This window comes from Artibeus jamaicensis, unplaced genomic scaffold (assembly GCF_021234435.1).
Source record: "Artibeus jamaicensis isolate MK-2021 breed Jamaican fruit bat unplaced genomic scaffold, CSHL_Jam_final contig_786, whole genome shotgun sequence".
Taxonomy (NCBI): domain Eukaryota; kingdom Metazoa; phylum Chordata; class Mammalia; order Chiroptera; family Phyllostomidae; genus Artibeus; species Artibeus jamaicensis.
The window spans coordinates 1,265,227-1,289,791 of record NW_026521971.1 but is presented as its reverse complement, the minus strand read 5'-3'; the positions used below and the strand labels follow the sequence as shown (position 1 = coordinate 1,289,791).

General features: G+C 40.4%; 1 protein-coding gene across 8 annotated transcripts in view; it reads left to right on the top strand.

Annotated features, from left to right (window-relative positions):
- Nucleotides 1–24,565, top strand: part of RAPGEF6 (Rap guanine nucleotide exchange factor 6) — a 183,410-nt gene that overhangs the window by 9,489 nt on the left and 149,356 nt on the right. For 7 of the 8 annotated variants that reach the window (XR_008392901.1, XM_053672746.1, XM_053672745.1 and 4 more), the window contains exons 2-3: nucleotides 23,070–23,140; nucleotides 24,375–24,431. Coding sequence is in view for 6 of the 8 variants with exons in the window: in XM_053672746.1 (XP_053528721.1) it covers nucleotides 23,070–23,140; nucleotides 24,375–24,431 (128 nt within the window). In the remaining 2 variants the exon portion in view is untranslated. Of the gene's footprint in view, nucleotides 1–23,069; nucleotides 23,141–24,370; nucleotides 24,432–24,565 lie in introns of those variants that run through there. The other variant, XM_053672747.1, reaches the window with a different exon arrangement.

The following is a 24,565-nucleotide window of genomic DNA, read 5'->3' as shown; positions in this document are numbered from 1 at the left end:
AGCACATGTAGTACATTGAAGAAGTAGCGGCATAGCCTCGATTGTACTTGTGACCGCGCAGTACATAGCGCTCCCCCAGGTAGATACTTCATTTGGAGGGCTAAGAGCCAATGAGATGGGGTGCATACATACAGAGGAACTAAATAGTAAGGAGATAAAATGTCTTGCTCTGGGTGGGTTACACGATTGATCACTGACTTTTTCCCCCTGACAATTTTATTTGTATTTTTTTTTAGTTAGAAATTTTTTTAAATTACAGTTTATATTCAATATTACCTACTATTAATTCAGGGGTATGGTATAGTGGTTAGGCAGTCACATACTTTACAAGTGTGTCCTTTGACATTTCCAGTACCCGACTGGCACAGTAATTACAGTATTACTGGCTGTATTTCTTATGCAGTACTGTACATCTTCATGACTGTTTTGTAACTAAGTACCAATCTGCACTTCTCAATCCCTTCACCTCTTTTACCCAGTCCCCCAGTTTCTCCTCTCCTCTGGCAACCATCAGTCTTTCTTCTCTGTATCTATAAGTCTGTTTTGTTTGTTTATATTGTTCTTTAGATTCCACATATGAATAAAATCATGTGTTATTTGTCTTTCTCTGCCTGACTTATTTTACTTAGCATAATACCCTCTAGGTCCATCCATGCTGTTGCAAATGTTAGGATTTCATTCTTTTTTAATGGAGGAGTAATACATCATTGTGTATATGAGCTACAGCTTTTTTAAAATCCACTTGTCTATTGATGGGCACTTGGGTTGTTTTCATAGTTTGGCTATTATAAATAATGCTACAATGAACATAGGGGTGCATATATATTTTTTTATTGTTTTGGGTTTTCTTGGATATATTCCCAGAAGTAGAATCACTGGGTCATAGGGCAGTTCCATTTGTAACCTATTGAGGAAACTCCATACTATTTTTCACAGTGGCTGCACCAGTCTGCATTCCCACCAACACTGTGTGAGGGTTCCCTTTTCTCCACATCCTTGCCAGCACTTGTTTGTTGGTTTATTGATGGTGGCCATTCTGACAGGTGTGAGGTTATATTTCATTGTGGTTTTAATTTGCATTTCTCTGATGATTACCTACACTGAGCATCTTTTCATATGTCTGTTGGCCACCTGTATGTACTCTTTGGAGAAGTATCTATTCAGGTCCTTTGCCCATTTTTTAATTGGATTGTTTGGGGGTTTTTTGGTTTTGAGTTGTCTGAGTTTTTAAATAAATTTTGGCTATTAACTCCTTATCAGATGTATTATTGGCAACTATGTTCTTCCATTCAGTGAGTTGTATTTTATTTTGTTGATGGTTTCCTTTGCTGTGCAAAACACCCTTTTTAGTTTGATGCAGTCCACTTTTTTTATTTCTTTGTTTTCCTTGCTCAAAGAGATGTATCAGAAAAACATATTGCCACAAGAATGTCTGAGATTTTACTGCCTATGTTTTCTCCTAGGATTTTTATGATTTCAAGTCTAACATTTAGGTCTTTAATCCTTTCTTAGTTTATTCTTGTGTATGGTATAAGAAAGTAGTCTAAGTAAAAAAGTAAAAAAGTTTTTACTTTTTTGCATGCATGTGTCCAATTTTCCCAACACCATTCATTGAAGAAGATATCTTTACCCCATTCTGTGTTCTTGCCTCCTTTGTTGAGTATTAATTGACCTTAAAGGCTTGTATTTATTTCTGGGCCCTCTATTCTGTTCCATTGATGTGTATGTCTGTTTTCTTGCTGGTACCATGCTGTTTTGATTACTGTGGTCTTGTGTAGTTAAGTGATTCTTCAACCTTTTTTATCTCATGGCACACACGATCTAAAATTCTGAATTTTACTAAAATCCTGTGGCACAGCAAAAAAAATATATTCTTGCCCAATCTGACAAAAATATGACTAATTTTTATTCATTCATATCAGACAGGTGTTGTTGTGTTAGCTGTCTGCATTTTTTTTTAATTAACTGTTCTTTTTTTTTTTTAAGGTTTCATCCATTCTTTTTAATTTTATTTATTTACCTTTAGAAGGGAAGGGAAGGAGAGAGGGAGAGAAATATCAGTGTATGGTTGCTTCTGGTGCATCCCCTGCTGGGAACTGGCCCCTGCTGGGAACTGGCCCCTGCTGGGAACTGGCCTCTGCTGGGAACTGGCCTGCAACCCAGGAATGTGCCCTGACGGGGAATCGAACCGCGATCGAGTGGTTCGCAGGCCCACGCTCAATCCACTGAGCTACACCAACCAGGGCAGCTGTCTGCATTTTTGAATTTGACAATATAAAAGAAAAGAGGTCATTGCCCCTGACTGTAAGTAGTCAGATACTGCGTTTTGAAAAATTTTGCGGTACACCTGCTGAAAACCACTGGTGTAGTTTGATATTAGGGAACATGATTCCTCCAACTTTGTTATTCTCAGAAATGCTGTGGCTGTTCAGTGTGTTTTATTGTTCCACATAAATTTTTGGAATATTTGTCCTAGTTCTGTGAAACACACCATCGGTATTTTGATAGGAATTGGATTGAATCTGTAGTTTGTTTTGGCTTGTATGGACATTTTAATTATGTTAATTATACCTATTCAGAGCACAGTATATGCTTGCATTTGTTTTATCTTTGTCAGTTTCTTTCTTCAGTGTTTTATAATTTTCATAGTACAGGTCTTTTACATCCTTGGTTAAATATTATTTCTAGGTATTTTTGATGTAATTATAAATGAGACTTTTTTTATTTTCCCTTCATTATTGATGTCTAAAAATGCTACTGATTTCTCAGTATTTGTATCCTACTTTACTGAATTTATTTATCAGTTCTAGTAGTTTTTTTGCTGGAATCTTTATGGTTCTCTGTATACAGTATCATGTCATAAACAAATAATGACAGTTTTACTTCTTCCTTTCCAATTTGGATGTCTTTTTTTTTTTCTTCTCTGATTGCTATGGATAGGACTTCCAGTACTATGTTGAATAAGAGTGGTGAAAGTGGACGTCCTTGTCTTGTTCTCTATTTTAAGGGAAATGCTTTTAACTTTTGCCTGTTGGGTAGGATGTTAGCTCTGGATTTGGCATACATGGTGGGTATTATGTTGAGGTATGTTCTCTCTAGTCACACTTTGCTGAGTTTTTATCAAATGCTTTTTTCTGTATCCATTGATATAATCATGTTATTTTTATCAATGATTTTGTTTATGTGGTGTTTTGCCTTTATTTGTTGATATTGTACTAAGCTTGCACCTGAATAAATCTCACTTGATCATTGTCTATGTTCTTTTTAATGTATTGCTGGGTCTGGTTTGCAAATATTTTGTTGGGGATTTTAGCATCTATATTTATCTGGGATGTTGGCCAATAGTTTTCTTTCTATGTAGTATCTCTTTACCTGGTTTTGGAATAAGGGTAATGCTCATCTCATAATATGAGACTGGGAGTTTTCCCTCCTGAAATTGTTGGAATAGTTTGGGAAAGATAGATGTTGGTTCTCTGAATGCATGGTAAAATTCACCTGTAAATGCATCCAGTCCAGGACTTTTGTTAATTACTACTTCAATTTCATTAGTTGTAATCAGTCTATTCAGATTTTTCTGACACTTCCTGATGAAGTTTTTGAAGATTGTATGTTTCTAGGAATTTATTTTATCCAGATTTTCCAATTTGTTGGCATATAGTTATTTGTAATATTTTCATACAAGCCTTTGTATTTTTGTGTGCCAGATGTTACTTCTATTTCATTTCAGATTTTCTTTATTTGGTCCCTCTTTTTTCTTGGTCAATCTGGTTAAAGTTTTGTCAATCTTGTTTATCTTTTCAAAGAACAGCTCTCAGTTTCATTGATCTTTTGTATTTTTTAGCTCTATTTCATTTATTTCCCCTTTGATCGTTATTATTTACTCCTTCTCTTGTTGGGTTTTGTTGTTCATTTTCTAGTTCTTTGAAGTGTAAAGTTAGATTGTGTATTTGAGCTTTTTCTTGCTTCTTGAGATAGGCATGTAATGCTATGGTTTTCCCTTTTTGACCTTTCTCTGTGTCCCATAAATTTTGGGTTGTGTTCTCATTTTTGTTTCAAGGTATCTTTTAATTTTTTCCTGATCTCATCGTTAACTCACTCATTGTTTAGCAACATGCTATTTAGCCTTCATGCCTGTATGTTTTTTCAGTTTTTATCTTGTGATTGATTTCTACTTTCATACCATTATGGTCAGAGAAGATGTTTGATATGATTTCAGTCTTCTTAAATTTATTGAGATTTGTTTTGTGTCCTAACGTGATGTTTCCTAGCAGTTGTTCCATGTGTGTTTGAAAAGAATGTATATTCTGCTGCTTTGGGATGAAATACCCTGATGATATTGATTAAACCCATCTGATCTAGTGTGTCGCTTAAGGCTGCTGTTTCTTTTCTGATTTTCTGTCCGGAAGATCTGTCCACTGATGCCAGTGGCGTGTTAAAATCCCCTACTATGCCTGTGTCACTGTCTCTCTCTCTCTCCTTTTATGCCCATCAAGATTTGCTTTGTATATTTAGTCCCTCCTATGTTGGGTACGTAAATGTTTACAAGGGTTATTTCCTCTTGTTTGCTCCCTTTGTCATATATAGTGTTTTTCTTTGTCTCTTACTATTGCCTTTGTTTTAAAGTCTATTTTCTCAGATTGCTACCCCAGCTTTTTTTCTCATTTCCATTTGCATGAGATACCTTTTTCCATCTATTTTTAGTCTGTGTGTAACTTTCGTTCTGACTTGGGTCTACTGTAAATAGCATGTTTATGGCTCTTGTTTTCATACCTATTCAACTACCTTATGCATTGTGATTGGAGTATTTACGTTATTTACATTCAATGTGATTATTGATGGGTGTGTATTTATTGCCATTTTATTCATTTAACTGTGTTCCTTTGTTTTTCTCTTTTTCCTTCTTTTAAAAGAAAACCCTTTAACATTTTTTATTGTACTGGTTTGGTGGTAATGAATGCTTTTAGCTTTCTATTTTCTGGGACGCTCTCTATTTGTCCTTTGATTTTAAATGATAGTCTTGCTGAGTAAATTATTCTTGGTTGTAGGTCCTTGCTTTTCATCACTTTGAATATTTAATGTCGGTTTCTTCTGGCTGAAGTGTTTCCATAGAGAAATGAGCTGACAGTCTAATGGGAGCTCTCTTGTAGGTAACTGTCTTTTTCTTGCTGCTTTAAAAATTCTCTCTCTTAAGCTTTGCCATTTCATTTATGATGTGTCTTGGTGTGTGTCTCTTTAGATGCAGCTTGTTTGGGACTCTGACTTTCCTGAATTTGTGTGTCTTTCTCCTTTCCCAGGATAGGGAAGTTTTCAGCCATTATTTCTTCAAACAGGCTCTTTTTTCTCTCTCCCTCCCCCTCCTCCTCCTCCTATGGTACAGATGCTTTATGCTTCATGTTTTCCTGAAGGTCCCATAAACTCTCCTCAGTTGTTTGTTTGTTTTACTGTTTTGATTGGGTGTTTTCTGCTACCTTTTCTTCCAAATTGCTGATTTGATCCTCTGCTTCATCCAACCTAGTGTTTATTTCTTCTGGTGTATTCTTCATTTCAGATTTTGTATTCTTCATTTCTGTTTTTTAAAAAATGATTTCTGTGTCCTTTTTCATGCTGTTGAAGTTCTTACTAAGTTCCTTGAGCATCCTTATGATCATTTTTTAAAAACTATATGTGATAAATGCCTTGCCTCCATTTTGTTTAGCTCTTTTTCTGTAGATTTCTCCTGTTCTTTCATTTGGGCACTTCTTTGTCTTTCCACTCTGGCTGCCTCTTTGTGTTCGTTTCTGTGAATTAGGTAGATCTGCTGTATCTCCCAGTCTTGGTGGGGTGGCCTTATATAGTAAGGGTGGGGTGTCCTGTGGACCCTGTGGTTCACTCCCTGTATTACGTAAGCTGGGTGCTCCAGAAACGTTTCTTATATGGGTTCTGTGGGCCCCACTGTTGTAATTGGATCCTGATTGCTGTTAGCCCATTTGTACATGGGGTTGACCCTCAGGCTGGCTGACTGTCGACCTTGCCCACAGTGTTAGAGCTGTTGTGTAGTTGCTGACAACAGGACACAGGATTTGCCTCAGCAGGGTCTGGTGCCTGCCAGGATCTCCCTTTCAATATGCTGCTTGTAAAGCTAATTGGATCCTCCTCTGATATCATTGGAAACTAATGACTGTATGTATTGGTTCTGGGGCTTCTTGGGAGGGACTCTGGTGCCGGCTAGTGTTAGACACTGGATGTGACTGGCCTTCTGCAACCTGTTTCAAGCTGCTAAGTGACCCACAGTGTGTGACTGTCTGTGCTGGTCATGGGTGTTCATGGGAAAGTCCAAGCTGTGCACCAAGTCTGGCTTTTACTAGTACTGAGCCTGAGGGCAGGATAGCAGAAGTCCCAAAGCACCCATGATTTGCCTTTGTCTGCCTCCATCTGTTGGCCGCCTGTCAGACTCAGTCACTGAAAGAGCCTCCGTCTATAATTCAAGTTGCATGTGGTAGGCTCTCATGAGTCACGAGTTAGGGACTAGTAGTGCTCACTAGATTGATAAAGGTTTAAACTTGGTGCCAGTGCTGGCTAGGAAGCCACTCAGCATACATCCCAGAGTATTGCTAATGCAGCTGATACTAGCTGGGTGCTTGCACACCTTTGCGGTGGAGCAGAATTTCAGGGAATCATGAGGGTGAGGCCAGCAGACTTTATCATGCCCAGGCAGACCATGAGTTGGCCATGTAAGCATAGAGTTCTGCACTGGTTGGATGTGTAAGGAAAAAAATCACCCCGTCCTAGAGCCACACAACTCAGACTGTCCCAGTTTCTGCTAGCAGTTGATCTCAGCATAGCGGGCCCTCCGGGAGTCAGGAGGAGGGTGTGAGTGGATGTCTGGTGAGGGAGATGTTTTGGTCGGGCTTGGGGAATAGTGGGGGGAGAAGCTCCTGTCTCAAAGCCACACAACTTAGTCTATCAGGGATTCTGCACAGGCCTCAGCAGGGAGGAGCTCCCAGGATTTGGGAGGGTGGGGCTACTGGGAACCAAGGGAGTGGGGCTTGCTGATATCCCCTAAGGGGGGGGGCACCAGTCAGGGTCACAGGAAAGTGGGGGGAATGGCCCCCACCCCAAAGCCCCACTACTCAGTCACTGACACTCAGTCTTCCCAGACCTCTACACTCTGGCCCAGGCTCTTGCCTTCTCAGCAAGACACAAGCTTTGCAGGCTTGGGCTGCGGGGAGTCCAGAGGGTGGAGCTATTGTTTTCCATTAGCCAACATTTACATAGGGGAGTACTCCACCACTGCACCCAACAAAGATGGCGACTGCATTGAGGAAGAGGGACTCAGCATAGGTAGTTGTGGCAGCTGCCCCTCTAGCTCTCTCCCGAAGCCACGAACCCCAGTCTCCTAATGCTACTTTAGTCCACTTTCCCCTCCCTTTGCTGGAGCCCAGGGTGAATGGCTCTGAATGAAGTTTCGTGTGCTGGCCTTTTAAGAGGGTGCCTGTGTCTGGTGGATTCCTGTCTCTTCCCAATGGACAGAAACCTCGCTGGTTTTCATAACCAGATGTTTTGTGGTCACCTCTTCCTTGCTCTCGTTATTTGGGCTGGGGAGCCTGGCTTGGGCTTGAGATCCTGCACTTACTGGGGGAATTCTCCCGTAGCTGAAATATCCCTCAAGAATCTCAGCCACCATCTGGGGGCCTGGAGCCAGACCTTTCTGCATCTGTGTTCTTCCTCTCAGTCTCAGTCTCAGTCTGTCTTCTTCTGTAAGTCCTTGGTTATAAGACCTCTCTTTGGCTAGTCTTCAGTTGGTTATTCAGGTTGATTGCTCTGTGTTTTCATTGTAATTCCAGTTTGGTTTGGGGAGGAGGTGGGTGTAGTTTCCACCTACTCCACTGCCATTTAAGTGTCAGGGATAAAAGATTATAGTTCTTCCATTAAGAGAATAGATGGGCAATTACACAGTTATTATACAGCCTGGATAGGTAATGTGATAGTTGTAAATCTCAGGTGTTCAGGAGTTTGTAGGAGGGCTATTGGGGAAAAGGAGTAAAGGATAGGCAGGTATCATTCAAGTTATTTTAGAAAATGGAATTCTAACTCGAGTGTAGGTAAGATTATGTAAAGTTGGGTGAGGAAAGGACAATATGTGTTTCCTAAAAAGAAAGCAGCATTTGCCGAGGCTACAAGATGAGCCCAGTATGGTCATGCAAGGTTTCTGGGCAGCTGGAACTCTGGAACAAGAGTGAATAATAAAATAGATGAGGCCCGAGGCATGCTCAGGATCCAGTTCCTGAAGGACTGTGTTCCGCCTATTAAGGAGCTGGCCTTTGCTTCTTAGAAAGATCACTTTGGCAGCACAATGAAGAATGGATTACAGGGGGCCAAACTGCAGGTAGGAAGTCATTTTCTGTTACCCAGTGAGAAATAAGAGATCTCTAAATTGCTTCAGTTCGGATGGTGAACAGAGATCATTAGAAAGTAGAATTGACAGATTTTTAGCCAAGAGTCATTGATGGTAAATACTATCACCTCCATCAGGGACCCTAGGAATAAGACATAGCAAGGAGTATAGATAATGAGTTTAGCTTTGACCGTAATGTGCTTGAGATGCTGATGGGTCACCCAGGTGAAGGTGTTCAGAGTGCAGTAGAAAGTGTAAGTTGGAAGTTTACTAGAGAGCTCTGGGGTAAAAACACAAATATGGGCATCATTAGCATATACAGGCGTGGGCAGAAGTAGGTTTTAAATTGCACTATGGCATTCTTTTGAGTTAATAAAGCTGTTGTAATCATCAAAACCTGCGTATCTTTTTGCATATGAACAACTGTCAATCTGCTTATGCCCACCCCTGTGTATGGTAGTTGGAGCTATGGATGTGGAAGAGATTACTGATGGTAGCGAGTCTCCATTGAAGAAAGGGTAGACATCATAGCTTTGGGAACATAAACCTTTTAAACGTTTAAGGGAATAAGAAAAGAAGGTGAAACCTGTGAAGGAGACTCAGGAGCAGCTGCAGCAGAAAGGAAGTCATAGCAACAGGAATGGCGAAGACTTACACCTTACGGTGCTTATTGGATGCCTGTCACTGTTACAAAACCTTTATATGCCTTTAATTCCTCCAAAAACTCTCTGAAAGAAGGTAATGCCCATGTTTTACATACATACAGGCACACCTCAGGGAGCTAGTGGGTTTAGTTACCAGGCCACTACAATAAAGCAAGTATTGCAGTAAAGTGAGTCATTACCTTTTGCTGGTGGAGGATCTTGCCTTCAATTTGTAAAAAGGGCAACATCTGTGAAGCGTAGTAAAGCAAACAGTAAAACGAGTTATGTGTGTATAGGAAAGTGAAATCACAGACATGAACTTGTCTGAAGTCACACAGCTAGGAACCGGAGTCAGGATGCAGACCTAGGCATTTTGATTTCACAGTCTGTCCTTGTAACCATTGCTAAATGTATCTCATTAGCGCGAAAACTCAGAGAAACATGTTACAGGAGGGTTGGAAGGAAGAGTTTAGAAAGGGGGGAGTGAATGAGTGATGAAGGGTCAGCAGTCTATAGAGCATGCTAATAGAGATAAGGGTTGAAAAGTAAATGTGAAATTTGGAATTAGCAAGTCTTGGGCTGGCTTCATAATATGTGGTGGGATCAGGAACATGAACTTCAGGCTATACTTGAACTTATAAGTAACTAGATGCTTGATCTTTTGATGCATTATCATTTGTGATTAACTATTGGAGTTTTTTAAGGATCATTTGGAACTTGCATCACTAAAAATTAAAATTTCAGAGTGTAATTTTTAAGACATTTCTTATTATTTTTTATTCTCACCTGAGGACATTTTTTTCATTGCTTTTAGGAAGTTAGGATGGGAGAGAAAGATAGAGAGACAGACCGACAGACAGACATTGATGTGAGAGAGAAACATTGAATGGTTGCTTTCTCATATGTACCTGAGTAGGGATTGAACCCACAACCTGGGTAAGTTCCCTGGTTGAGAATTGAACCTGCAACCCACCACCTTTTGGTCTACGGGATGACAGTCCAACCAACTGAGCCACACTGGCCAGGGCCAAAGTATATATATTTTTTCATTTTATTATTATTTATTTTTAGAAGGGAAGGGAGGAAGAGAGGAAGAGGAACATCAATCAACATGTGGTTGCCTCTTGTGCACCCTCAACTGGGTACGTGGCCCACAGCTCAGGCATGTGCCCTGACTGGGAATCAGACCAGTGACCCTTTGATTCGCAGGCCAGCGCTCAGTCCACTGAGCCACACCAGCCAGGGCGAGAATATAGTTTTTTAATATCAGAGTTTTTATTAATAAAATACAATGTTCAAATTATTTAGGTGGTATATTTTAATCTACAAATAAAGTTTGTTTGCTCTGAAATGTATACTGAAATAAATAAGGTAAGATGAGAGTCTAACATAGCAATGGAACATGGTACACTTTCCCAGAGAACATTGTTGGGGGAGTGTGTCAGGGGCAAAGGTGATTGGGGATGCCTGGGAAAGATAATGAAGAAAAGAATGCAGTGAACAAGTGAAGGCTTAAAACTAAGTGAAGGTGGAATGTGTGCCCCCAGATGGAGAGAGCAGGAAGTAGTCATGTGTGCCCCACCCTCCATCTCCCCGTTTAAAAAATTTGAAACTACAGAAACATTGAAAGAATTTGGTCATGTTTACTTACCTCCTTCTCTCTGGCATGTACTTTATTTTACTAAACCATTTGAAAGTAAGTTGCTGACCTGGTTGATGACTGTTCATCCCCCACTGTTATCTCCAGGATGTCTTATATATATGTGTGTGTATGTATATACATTTTTTATTTTAATTTTTATTTTCCCCCACTCCAGGATGCAGTCAAGGTGTATTACATTTGGTTGTTGCGTCTCTTTAGTCTCTTTTAATCTAGAACAGTCCGCCCACCTGTCTTTTTCGTCTTTCACAAATGTGGCTTTTGGAAGAGTCGGGCCAGTTGTCGTCTAGAATTATATACCATTATTTGGATTCATCTGGTTTCTCATGATTACAGTCAGGTTAAATTATTTTCTTGAAAAAGTGCTTGGAGATGTTCCTTACTTCCTATAGTGTCTCATCAGAAGACACACATTATCAGTCAGTTCTTTCCATCACTGGAGGTGCTAAACTTGATTGCCTCTTTCTGTGGTGCGAAGGCGCAATGCTGTAAGTTGTAAGTGATCCATAAGGTGACACTTTGAGAGTGCGTGGGTATCCTGTTTTCCAACCATGTTTCACCTAGTGGCTTCAGCAGTCATTGATGATCCTTGCCTAAATTATTACTTTGCTGTTACAAAGTCATAAGTTTTCTAATTGCGTGTTTGTTATACATTTATTAGCTGCTATTCTGTATAAAAGAACTTTCCTCACCGCCCCCTTTCGTCCTTTTTCATTTTCATTTTTACTTTTTAACTCTCATCCAAGGATGTGCTTATGATTTTAGAGAGGGGGGAAGGGAGGGAAAGAAATATTGACCAATTGCCTATCCTACACACCCTGACTGGGGACTGAATCCACAACCAAGGCATGTGCCCTGACTGGGAAGTGAACCCACAAACTATTTGTTTACAGGATGATTCTCCAACCAACTGAGCCACAGTGGCCAGGGCTCCTCCTCTTTTTTAAAAGATCACTATCATTCAGGGATTATTTTTGTATTTTTTAAATATATAATCTTTTATTATATTTTTCCATTACCATTTAGTCCCCTATGTGCTCCTCCCCCCAGCAGTCACCACCCTATTTTTGTATTTTTATATATTGTCATTATTCTTTTTTAAAATATATTTTATTGATTATGCCATTACAGTTCTATTCCTCCCCTTCATTCCCCTCCACCCTGCACACCCCTCCCCCCACCATTCCTCCCCTTTTATTTATGTCCATGTGTCACAAGTTCTTTAGATTCTATATTTCCCATACTTTTCTTGCCCTCCCCCTTGTCTTTTTCTACCTACTGTCTGTGCTACTTATTCTCTGTACCTTCTCCCTCCTTCTCCGCCTCCCACTCCCCTGTTGCTAACCCTCCACGTGATCTCCATTTCTATGGTTCCGATACTGATCTAGCTATCCTCTTAGTTTGCTTTTATCATAGGTGCGGTTGTTAATAACTGTGAGTTTGTTGTCCTTCCACTGTTCATATTTTTTATCTTCTTTTTCTTAGGTAAGTCCCTTTAACATTTCATATAATAAGGGCTTGGTGATGATGAACTCCTTGAACTTGACCTTATCTGGGAAGCACTTTATCTGCCCTTCCATTCTAAATGAAAGCTTTGCTGGATAGATCAATCTTGGATGTAGGTCTTTGTATTTCATGACTTGGAATACTTCTTTCCAGCCCCTTCTTGCCTGTAAGGTGTCTTTTGAGAAATCCACTGACAGTCTGATGGGAACTCTTTTGTAGGTGACTGTCCCCTTACCTCTTGCTGCTTCTAGGATTCTCTCCTTCATTTTAATCTTGGCTAATGTAATGATGTTCCTTCTTGGGTCCAACTCCTTTGGGACTCTCTGAGCTTCCTGGATTTCCTGGAAGTCTATTTCCTTTGCCAGAATGGGGAAGTTCTCCTTTATTATTTGTTCAAATAAGGTTTCCACTCGTGACTGTTCCTCTTCCCCTTCTGGTACCCCTATAATTCGGATGTTGGAACGTTTAAAGATGTCCTGAAGGTTCCTAAACCTCTCCTCATTTTTTTGAATTCTTGTTTCTTCATCCTTTTCTGTTTGGTCATTTTTTTTTCCTCCTTCTGGTCCACTCCTTTGATTTGAGTCCCAGTTTCCTTCCCATCACTATTGGTTTCCTATGTATTTCCCTTCATTTCACTTAGCATAGCCTTCATTTGTTCCTCTAGTTTGTGACTAAAATCAACCAGTTCTGTGAGCATCCTGATCACCAGTGTTTTGAACTGTGCATCTGATAGGTTGGCTCTCTCTTGGTCGCTTAGATACATTGGCTCTGGGGCTTTGAGCTGTTCTTCTCCTTGAGCCATAATGTTTTGGTCTGTTCCTGCCTGTTACGTATGAGGGGCAGAGCCTTAGGTGTTCACCAGAGCGGAGCAACCCAGGTTGCTGGGTTGTGATGCTATATGTGGGGACGGGGTCAGAGAGGGGCAGTGGCATTTGTTCTGCTTTCTCTCAGATTTCTGTCCCCTCTGTCGCTTCCCACAAGCAAATTGGGCCCTTCTGGTGCTGGTTCCCAGGTGTGTGGGCTTGTGTACCCTCCAGGACCCTGTGCGTCTCTCCAACGAACTCCCCTGGCACCTCCACCCCAAAAGTCTTTCCAATTGGTGCTTTCAAGCTATAATTCCCATTGCTGGGGCCCTAGCCTGAGCGGTCTGTGTCATTGTTTGCTCCTTCGCTTGGTTTATCTGCCCTCGAATGCGTGACCACGGTCAGCTAGCCGCCCTGCACCCTCACTGGGTCTGCCCATTGCTACCCTGTGCCTGGTATCAGCCAACTGCTGCTTGCGCTCCTGGGTCGGTCCATTGATCTTTCCTGCCCAACCCCGCTCTGCCGCTGACTCCACCCCTCTTACTGGTCTGGCTGAATGGTTCGTTGTTGTCAGACTTCTGTACAGTTAAATGTTCTGTGTTTTGGCTGCATCTTTGTTACTAAAACTTGGTTGTGCGAGGAGGCACAGTGTTTCCACCTACACCTCCATCTTGTCTGTAAGTCTCATTATTCTTTTTGATTGTTAGATTACCTCAAATTTAGCAGTGAGAGCCGTTTCAAAGTCATGTGCCTTCATGTCCTTTTGACACGACCCTGTTAGTCTTTAGGTGATAACCTCTTTCCGGCACAAAAGGCATTCTAGGCTTGTTCTCTCCCTGGCCTAATACTGAAATCAGCCGTTTATCCAAGGAGTCCTTGTTCCCTTTAAGGATAATTAAATTTAGAAACCAAGGTCCGGGCTTCAGGTGTGGTAAGTGTTTTCTAGCTCTTTACCACCCTTTTGCAGAATATATTTCCACCTTCATGGATGAGAAAACCAAGGAATAGAATTCTGTGTTTAATGTAGGGTCTTGTTAACTTGAGATATTGTCCAGAATCTTTAAGTTATTCTTTAATAGTCTGCCGAATGTAACTTAATCTTTTTCGTGTAGTTTTATAACATAAACATATAAACATATAATTCTAACATTTGTTAACTGTCAGTCTCTGTGATTGTCCCTACCATACACTTAATGAGCATTGTTTTATGTTCAGAGCAAAGTAGTTTATCATTGTTGGGTACAGATAATAAATGTTAAGCAAATTGTTCAAGACTGTATGTTTAGTAACTTATAGGGCAGAATGTGAACCCACGGCCTTCTCCAGATGCCAAGTTTTTAACCACATTATTAGGCTGTCTTTAGCCTACCAGTGATTTGGAGAAGATGCTTCAGAATAGGTTTTCGTTATAGAACTGTAGCTGCAGAGTATGTATCTTGAGATAATGTCTGTACTGACCTTAGGATCCATTGGAGAGACCTTTTAGTGTTAAAATTCCTGAGATGGACTTGTTTTCCGGTTCAAAAAGCTAATGAGTAAAATATCTTCATTAATGATTGTTTTAGATAAATGTATTGAAATCTATATGTGACAGATCAGGCATGTCCTAGATAAGAAATTTACAAGTTTTTAATTTTAAGAAACAGAAAAATGAAGACTAGCTCCAAGTATCCCAGTCTGAGTTTTCCAGGTGTTACAGTCGGTTTTCTAAGCATGGGTGGAGTAGCCAGTCGGCAGGCCTGACAGATAGTCCCTCCGAGAGCAGCACACTGCCTGGCACAGTGAGGAAGGGAATACAAATCCCAATGAGCTTAATTAGAAGTGTATGCTTAAAAGAACCATTAATTTCTCACACATATGGAGTCATGAATATGAATTTAATGTTTTATTTAACATTTAACTTGAACACTCATACAGTATGCATACAATGAACGCTTTAGGCATGGACTGTTTGAAGGGTGCATACAGGGAGCCACTTACCACAGTCGTAGGATGGCAGTGGGCCCCGCCCACCTCAGCCTGTTCACGGTGGCTCACAGAACCCACAGAACCGGGCCGAGAGGGCATGGCTGATCTGTTTTAGGAAGTACTGAGTCATCACCCCTTCCTCACCTTTTATTGCCCAAGTAAAACCCAGTATTTTATTCTGCAATCCCAGTTGGTATTTGTTCCTCTAATCCGCTTGGATAATTTCTGTAGTATTTTGTTGTAGTTACAGAACCAGTGGCTGATTCAGGTGTTACTGATCTGGAATAGCATGATTTCTGGTTTTTCCGTCTTCCTTGTGACTCCCCTCTTTCAGTGGAGTAGCTTTCAAGTGCACAGGCTGTAAATAATGGATCTACCGTTTAAAGTTTATGTTACCAAGAAATATCTGTAAGACTTCAGTGTGCCTCTCTCTTAGGGGTTTTGTGTTCGTTTGGCTTTCTGTGGTAGCTTTTATTGGTCTTGGACACACCGAGAGCCTAATAGGTGATACAGTATCTTCAGTCTGTCTCAGAAATAATTGGTACAGGAACTGCAAGAACCCCATTCTAAACCCAGCATCACACAGTCAACATCTGCTTGCTGTCCCGTGTAAACAAAATACCATAACCACCCACATCATGTGAAAGAATCAGCTCGCTGCTACAACCATCCTTTGTTCTGGTAGGTTCTTTTTGTCCTTTTGTGCATGCTTAGCATTTTATGATCTGCAAACAAGGTGCCCTGAAAAGACCAGGGTTCACTGGACATCTCAGTGCTTGTTCCCTTCCTCATGAACAGCTTGTCAGTCAAATAACCCAGAGTGATATAGGTCCTGCCTATAAACCAGTGGTTCCCAAATGCCACTGTGTGTCAGAGCCACCTGTTGGGTTTGTTAAACCACAGACTGCTGGGTCCTTCTCTCATTGGTTCCAATTCACTAAGTCTGGGATATGGTCTGAGAATGTGTGTTTTTACTGAGTTCCCAAGTGATGGTGATGGGGCCTAGTCTAAGGGTCTTTCAGGGTTGTTAATCAGATGTACAGCACCCTATTCTGGCCATTTTTAAAGGTATCAAAAGGATACTGGATACCTACAGAAGTGGTGGGAGTACTAGAGAAGCAGGCTTGGGCTAGGTAGCCTTGCTGACAGATTTGATTATGCTGTTACTGCTGCTAGCACTGAACATAGTGGCGCCACAGCTGGCACTGCTGGCACCTGCACTGCGTGCTGCACAGGCAGACAGGCCCTGCTGCCGCTGCTCGCTGGCGAGTGGATTCTGTGCGGTGCTGCTGCTCAGAACCACCAGTCACAGTCTGGAATAGGTGTGTCTGGTCATTTGCCAGAGCCCTAGTTTTATGGAAAGTTGGAAAAAATGAAAATCTGGTGTTTTCAGTTTCCAACACAACCCAAGCTGAGGTATTCTCCAAAGAGGAGTTCATTCATGCTTGACTTTCTTGAAAGATTTCTTACAGGACATTCCTTACTGTATTGCTTTAGGAGTTGGCAGACTATAGCCTGGGGGCCAAATTAGCCTACCAGCTATTTTGTATATAGTTTCTTTGGAATGCAGTCTTATCTATTCATTTACCTTTGTGTCTATGGATGTTTTCATGCTACAGAAAGAGTCAGGGTTAAGTAGGTGTTGTAAAAACTATGTGGCCCCAAATAACCTAGAATATATACTAATATACACTATCCGACCCTTTGTAGGGAAGTTTGCCAACCCTGATAGGAGTAATGCTAATACCACTATTCGAGTCCGTGCAGTTACCATTTATAGATGCAGTTGGAGAATTTTGTTCATTCATATGGCCGGGTTCTCTGAAGTAAGGAGACTGAAGGCAAACAATGGGGCAGATGTTCAGATACTTGGCAAAGGGCTTTTAGAATCCAAAGTTGATAAACTTTGTCAGTATCTCTTTAGGCAGAACTGAAGAATTACATAACAATTTTAAAATCTGAGAATTATATTCTCACTTAGACTTTAAAGTTGAAAAGTGAATTCCTAATTCTTTGTCAGCAAATCATGGCATCATCAGTGATGTACCAAAGATGTGCTCTGACTTGAGGACAGGGTAAACGATATGACACAAACTCAGTCAGGAATCTCTGAGAATTCTGCACTTCCTTGACACTAGCCTAGCCTCGCCTAGTCTGGTAGGGCAGGTGATGGAAGTTCTGTTTGCCGTAACATAACCTGTACATGTTATAGTTTTCAGAACTTATTTGCCACTGAAATAAATTGTCTCGAGGTCAGAAATTACAAGTACATTTGTATAGAATAGTCATTTTGTGTCTGGCCATGAGGTGATGACTCTTACCTCAGAGGGTTGGGCCCCACTGGCTGTGTTTGTCATGTGTGGTCATACCTACTCCAGCCATTGTTTTGGAAGTCCTAGCTCATACAGTAAGGCAAGAACAGGGGAAATACACAGACTGTGAGGGAAGAAATTATAAATACCATATGTACTTAGAGAAGATGTTGTATACGTAGGAAATCCAAAGAATTTACAAACTATGAGATTTATAAAGTTTTATTGTATACATTTTAAACATCAGAATTTGTCTTCAAACAATACACTACTTCACATGAAGTACAGGGACCTTACAACAGTGTTCTCCTGGTTTTACCCTTGGCCTCTGTTGTGTGATGCACGTGTTGTGTGCATATGTTATGATACATGTATCGCAGAACACACAATGAGTTGTCTTTGTTGTTGCTTGAAACAATTATCTTTTAAATAATTAGGCAAAAGGTTTATATTTACCCACGTAAGTGCCATTTTAAATTCCCTTTATTCCTTTGTATATAAGGTCCAGATTTCCATCCAGTATTGTTTTCCCCATTTATGAAATGCTTTTAACACACACACACACTCATAGAGCAGATCTGCTGCTGATTAATTTATTCAGCCTTTGTATTTGAAAAATAGTTTGCCTCTTGTTATTGTTTCTCTTTTTTTGAAAGGTATTTTGACTGGGAATAGAATTCTAAGTTTATAGTTTTTTTTTTTTGTGACTTTAAAGCTATTACTACAGAGTTGTCTGGATTGCATTGTTTCTGAATAGAAGTTTGCTGTAATTCTAATCTTTGTCTTACTATGTAATTTGTCTTCTTATAATTGCATTACAGTTTTGTCATTTTTAAAGCAATTTCATTATGGTGTGCTTTGGTGGTGTTTTCTTCATATTTCTTGTGCTTGTCAAGCTTTTGGATATGTGGCTTTATAGTTTTCATCAAATATGGAAGGTTTTCCACCATTCTCCCAACAGTATTTTGTTGTTCTCTCCTCCATTATGACTTTTTAAAATAATGACTTTTTTATGACTATTATTTTAGAGATTTTATTTATTCTTAGAGAGGAGGGGAGGGAGAAAGAGAGAGAGAGAAGCATTAAAGTGTGAGAGAAACATCAATCAGTTGCCTCTTGCACGCACCCTTCCCGGGCACCAGCCAGCAACCCAGGCACATCCCCTGACTGGGAGTTGAACCTGTGACCAGTGTGTTTTGCAGGACGACACTCAACCCACTGAGCCATACCAGCCAGGACCATAGTGACTTTTAGGTTGCTTGACGTTGTCAAATAGCTCACTGGTGCTCTGTTCATATTTTTTCATCTTTTATCTATTTTTTAAAAAATACATTTATTTTAGAGAGCAAAGAAGGATGTGGGGGAGAGAGAGGGAGGGAGAGGGAGAGAGGAACATTGATGTGAGAGAGAAACATCGAATGGTTGCCTTCCATATGAACCCCAACTGGGGATTGAACCTGCAGCCTAGGTATGTGCCCTGACCAGGAATTGAACCTTCACCCTTTTGGTGCATGGGAAGACGCTGTAATCAACTGAGCCACCCCAGGCCGCCAGGGCTCTGTGTTTTCTTTTTTATTTCTATTGTTGTGTCTTAAGGATTATTATTCTTTCATTCTGCAATGTCTGATGTGCTTTTTATCCATCCCCAGTGTATTTTACTTCTAGATATTATTGTTTTCATCTATGGAATTTTTTATTGTTTATTCTGTGTTTAATCTGTATCTTTCATTGTCTGTGGAATAATGTTTCTTGTGAACACATGGAACATTTTTAATAAGGTTTTTAAATGTCTTTTTCTACCAGTTTTATTATCTGTGTAATTACCGAGTTGGTTTGGATTGATTTTTCTTCTCATTATAGGTCGTTTTTCCCTGATTCTCTGTTTGCTTGGTATGTTTTGATTGAATACCAAAGATTCTGGATTTTACCTTTTTATGTACTGAATATTTTTTGTATTTCCTATAAATATTTTTCAGCTTTGTTCTGGACTCAGCGAAGTAATTTGGACATCATTTGGTTCTTCAGGCTATGTCGTGTAACACCAGTGTGGCATTTAGTCTAGCAGTAATTGTGCCTCAGATCTGAGCGCTCTCCTAGGTGTACTGTGAGCCGGGACTTCCCACTTGCCTATTGGGAGCAGGAACTCTTCCTGTGCCTGTGTGAGTTTGGGGTATTTTCCCCTCCAGTCCGGGTGTTTACACTTCAACTGTAGACAAACTGGACATCTTGGCTCACGTAACCCTTTAGTCTAGGGCCTTGTCCTGCACATCGTAGGGTGTTCAGTAGAATCTCTGGGTTTAGTCACTTGATGCTTTTAGCACCTCTCCCCCCCAAAATGTGACAGACATTGCTCTGTCACCCAGGGGGCAAAATCAGTTCTGGTTGGGGAACACTGCTCTAGTCGGTTCCGATGGTTTTTTCCCTGACTTCAGATTCTGTTTCTTTACATACATGAGATGATCAGTACTCAACTTAAGACTCAAAGGAGACTCCGTAGGTTTCCAGAACATACTCTCTGTGTAGCACTCTTCTCTGCAAAGTCTAGCTCCCTCCTCCTTCCCTCTAACTCCTTCCCTGCTAGAGGAACCACTAGCATGGGTACCACCAGTAAGGTGTGATAATCGTGTAAATTACCTCCTTTGTTTCCCCTGTCTCTGATGTCACTGTCTTTTGTTTCCTGGGCTTTCATTTCTTTTTCTTTCATTTTTTAAAGGTTTATGTATTTGTTTTTAGAGAGAGGGTAAGGGATGGGGAGAGAGTGAGAGAAACATTGATCAGATGCCTTTTACCTGCACCCCAGCTGGGAACCGTGTGTGCAGCCCAAACATGTGCCCTGACTTGGTATCATATTGGCAGCCTTTTGCTTTTTGGCATGTTGCCCAACCAACTGAGCCACACTGGTCATGACAGTGAGGTTTTATTTCTTTAAAGAATGTTTCTCGCCTTGGCTGGTGTAGCTCAGTGGATTGAGCGCAGGCTGTGAACCAAAGGGTCACCGGTTCGATTCCCAGTCAGGGCACATGCCTGGGTTGCAGGCCAGGTCCCCAGGAGGAGGCTCATGAGAGGCAACCACACATTGATGTTTCTCTCCCTCTCTTCCCTCTCTCTAAAAGTAAATCAATTTAAAAAAATTTAAAAAGTAAAAAAAATGTTTCATATATTTGTTTTGATTTGAGGTTGTTTTAGGTGGAGGGTAAGTTCAGTTCCTCTTGTTACATCTTGAGCTAAAGATAAAGTCCCAGCAGTTTGTCTTTTACTTTGGAGGGATGTCCTGGAATGCCCCCGACCACTTCACCTCTCAAAACATTAAAGTGGCAGGTCTTTGAGTCCACATAGAGTTTATCTCCCACTTCCTGAATGTGTTACTGGGGACTTTTGGCTACCAGCCACCTTTTGCTCATTCTCTTGTTCATTCTGTCCATTCAGCAAGAGATCATCTATGTAATCATTCAGGAGGTCTAGATGTCTTCAGACTATATTTTGATAGAGAATAAGAGAGTTAAAATAGCCCTAAGGTAAAATTGTAACTTAATATTGTAAGTTAATGTTGTCCCTCATGCATACTGTTTCTGATCCTCTTTTGTAATTAGAATAGAAAAATACCCATTCACCAAATCAGTATCTGAAGCATGCACTGATTGATGCGGCTCAGTGGATTGAACACTGGCCTTCAAATCAACAAGTCAGTGGTTCAGTTCCCGGTTATGGCACATGCCTCAGCTGTGGGCCAGCTTCCCCACTTGGGGGCGTGCAGAAGACACCCAATTGATGTATCTCTCCCACATGGATGTTTCTGTCCCTCTTGCTCTCCCTCCTTCCTCCTCCCTCTAAAAGTAAATAAATAAAATCTACAGTAAAAAATATCTGAAGTCCAGCAGCAGTTTTAATATCTGGGACTGCAGCCGTGACCAGGGCTTACATTTGGGTAAGTCTGTGGCAGCCTGCAGGCACGTTTAGGGTCCGTCTGCTTTCTGCAGCACCCCTGCACAATTGAAGTCTTTACTGGTGGCACCAGTCTGCTCTCCTTTGCCCCTCTGGAAACAATATTGTGTTTTATTTACTGTCTTGTTCTGGGGGTTGGGGAAATTTCAGAGGTTTTCACTTGGCTTTTTCCACCATGACAGCTTTTGCTATACATAGGTCATGACCCATTGTGGGGGTTGATATACGTTGTAATTATAAACTTGGGGGGAGCGGAAAGAGAGTTTTAGGTGGGTTTGCAGGCTCAGTGAGCTCACTATGAGTCAGACTTTTGCCAGGACTCTATTTATTACCCCAATTGAGAACATTTTGACCAGAAGTTGGTTCTTTTGCCCCGTAGAACCTTGACTGGGATCATTCTCTTGGTTCCGTTTAGCTGGTAGCTGGATTCCTTTAAGAAGTAGGGGCTCACTTACCCATCTGGTGCCTTGGTGCTTGCTTGTGGCCTTTCTCTGTCAGTGAGGCCAGCATGGTCTTCCTCCCAACTCTGGTGGTCTCAGGACACTTGAGTCTTAGAAGTTACACAGCCTCACTTCAGCCACATTCTTTTGGTGTGGGCAAATTTGCAGAAGTACCCAGATCTGTGGGGAGGGCACAGAGACTCCAGTTTTTGAGGCGGGGGTGGTGGCGAAGTCTCATTGCAGAACAACTTACGGAATCAGAAGCATCATCATCGCAGCCATCTTGGGAGACACAGTTTACCACGTCAGCCACCTTGTCTGCTGTCTTTCAGAATTTTAGAGACCTTCCGTATTTTCTTTGGCTTCCTTTTTGAATCTGTTCATTTTTCTAACTACCTAAAAAGCTTTTTCAGTCTCATTTTAGTAAGGACTTAACAGAGATATGTGTGGCCCTTGAATACATCCTGGTTGATTAGCAGTTGTAATTGTTGGAATCAAAGTTTATTGCTGTTTTTCTTAGTGGTTCCATGTTGTTTTATTAACCTAATGGAAACAAGTTGTCTTAGGTGCCTTGCCTTTTCTCCCTGTCATCCGATAATCCTCTTGTCTAGTTGGCAAATCAAAGCAAGAAAGTAGTGTCTAGGCTGTGCTGGTATTAAGGCATTATTCCCTATAAAAGAATAAGGAGGTACATTTTACGTAGATAGCTTAAACCAATTATAGTCCCAGTACACCAACATTCTGTCTAGCATCAGCTGCAAACCACCTCTGTCAGTCATGTGGACCACTCCCACTTTCTCCTCTGCCATCTTCTGCTCCTGGCTGAGGTTGTCCTGTATCATCCTGGGGTTTTTAATACCTAGGTATCTGAACGAGGGCTAAGGGGGGGTTCTCTCCCTCTTTCAGAGTGAACAGTAGTATTGTCTCATTGTACATTAATATCACTTTGAGATCCTTTAGAAAAAGATTTTTTACAAATTCATATTTAAAAGGAATATTGATAAACTGGGTCATCTCCAGAGGAAGTCAGCCAGGATGCTTAAAGGTCTGGAACCTGCAAATACTGAGACTGTAATCTGGAAGGGGGAAAAAATAAAATCCAAAAGATTTTATGACAACTTTTCAAATACTTGGAGGTCACTGAAGAAGAAGGGTTACATCTGTCTAGAAATGAATTAGACTTTCCTATGAAATGGTGAGTTTTCAGTGACTGGCATTGTTTGAGTGCAGGCCATCAGCTGTGCTGAGGAGGGGTTGAGGAGTTCTCTGCCTTTTTAGATCTCTTATAATTCAGAGATTGTATGACTTTTCCATATCACAGCCCTGTCATCAGGGATTGTTTGCTTAAAATCAGAATTGTGGGTCATCCTATTTTTAAGAAGGATATTTGAAATAATCTAAAATATTTTCTGTTCTTTAGGACTTAAACACTATTTATGCTTATCTTCATGGAATGGAAATATTATCAAACCTCAGGGAACATCAGCTTAGGTAAGTGTGATGCTGTATTTAAAAGCTTGTACTGTGGAGTTACTCAAGTGAGTTTAGGGAGATAGTTGCAGGGTCCAAATCTTGAGGGGCTTTTTGTAGGATAAGCATAATAATTGTGTTTTCCATCTCAATTTTTCTTAACTGTGGGAATCTCTATAACTTTTGACTCCCCCAAACCATAACTACTAATAGCCTACTGTTGATCAGAAGCCTTACCAATAATATAAGCAATCTATTAACACATAGTAAGAAAATCATAAGGAAAAGAAATGCATTCACAGTACTTACTGGAAAAAATCCACATATATGTATACCTGCTTAGTTGAAACTTGTGCTGTTTGAGGTGCAGGTGTAACTAACTATGTAAAGCAAAGCACAGTGCTCAGTGTGTGCTAGCCAGTGAAAACAACTCTTCATTTTGTGGTTCCTACTGATACTTACTACGTCAGATGCTTAAGGTGCATATGGTATGATGTAGTGTCATATCAGAGTGGAAGGAGCAGTGTTCCTGATTTGGTATAAGCCCTTGTGGACAAGATTCATAAATTTTTTGAACCTCATTTTCCTGTTGTTGTAAAAGGAGGTTTTCTCCTCCTGTGTGTCATTGTGCTCACACTGTTAGTAAGAACACTTGTGAGTGTTCTAAAGTGCTAACTATTGTAACTTTGCATAACATTTTATTTAAAATGTTTTTTCTTTGTTTGCCAGTTTATCCATCCCATTTTCTGGTCATTCTTTAGGTTTTGCATTATGGACCAGATTGCTAATTAATTCTCTGGGTTTATTATTTTCTATATAATATCATTCAGGTGTTAGTGTGTATCAAATAAAAAAGACTAAAAGTTAGAGGACTTAGTAATGCTGAGTATTTTTAAATGCAAACAAATTTATATATTCAACAAATTTGTGTACGTGTATATATTTGCCTCTGCCAGTAACTGTTCTTCACACAAGGATTCAGTGCAAAGCAGACAAATGCACATTTTCTCAAAATAAAAAGAACATTATTTAGTGTGAATTGATAGGTTATAGAATGTACATAGAGAGTATTATACTTGTTGCCCTTAATATTTGTGAGAATACTACATTTATTGAATATATTTCTAAACTCTAGTTTACTAAAAAATTGAGGACAGTATAATCTGATAATTTTCTGTTGAGGTGATTATAACAGGATTTTTTAAACAATTTAAGATAAAAATCTTTAAATTTTTTACTTTTTAAAACATTTTAGATTAATGTCTGCAAGAGCACGCTATGAGAGATACAGTGGCAATCAGATTCTTTTTTGGTGAGTATTTGCAGAATTAGCTTAAATTAATTGCTTTAATGTTTAAATTTTGACTTTTATTGGACTGGCCAAAAAATCTGTATAGTTTTTTCTGTAAAATACACATTTTTCATTTCACTAATGACTTTATTGAC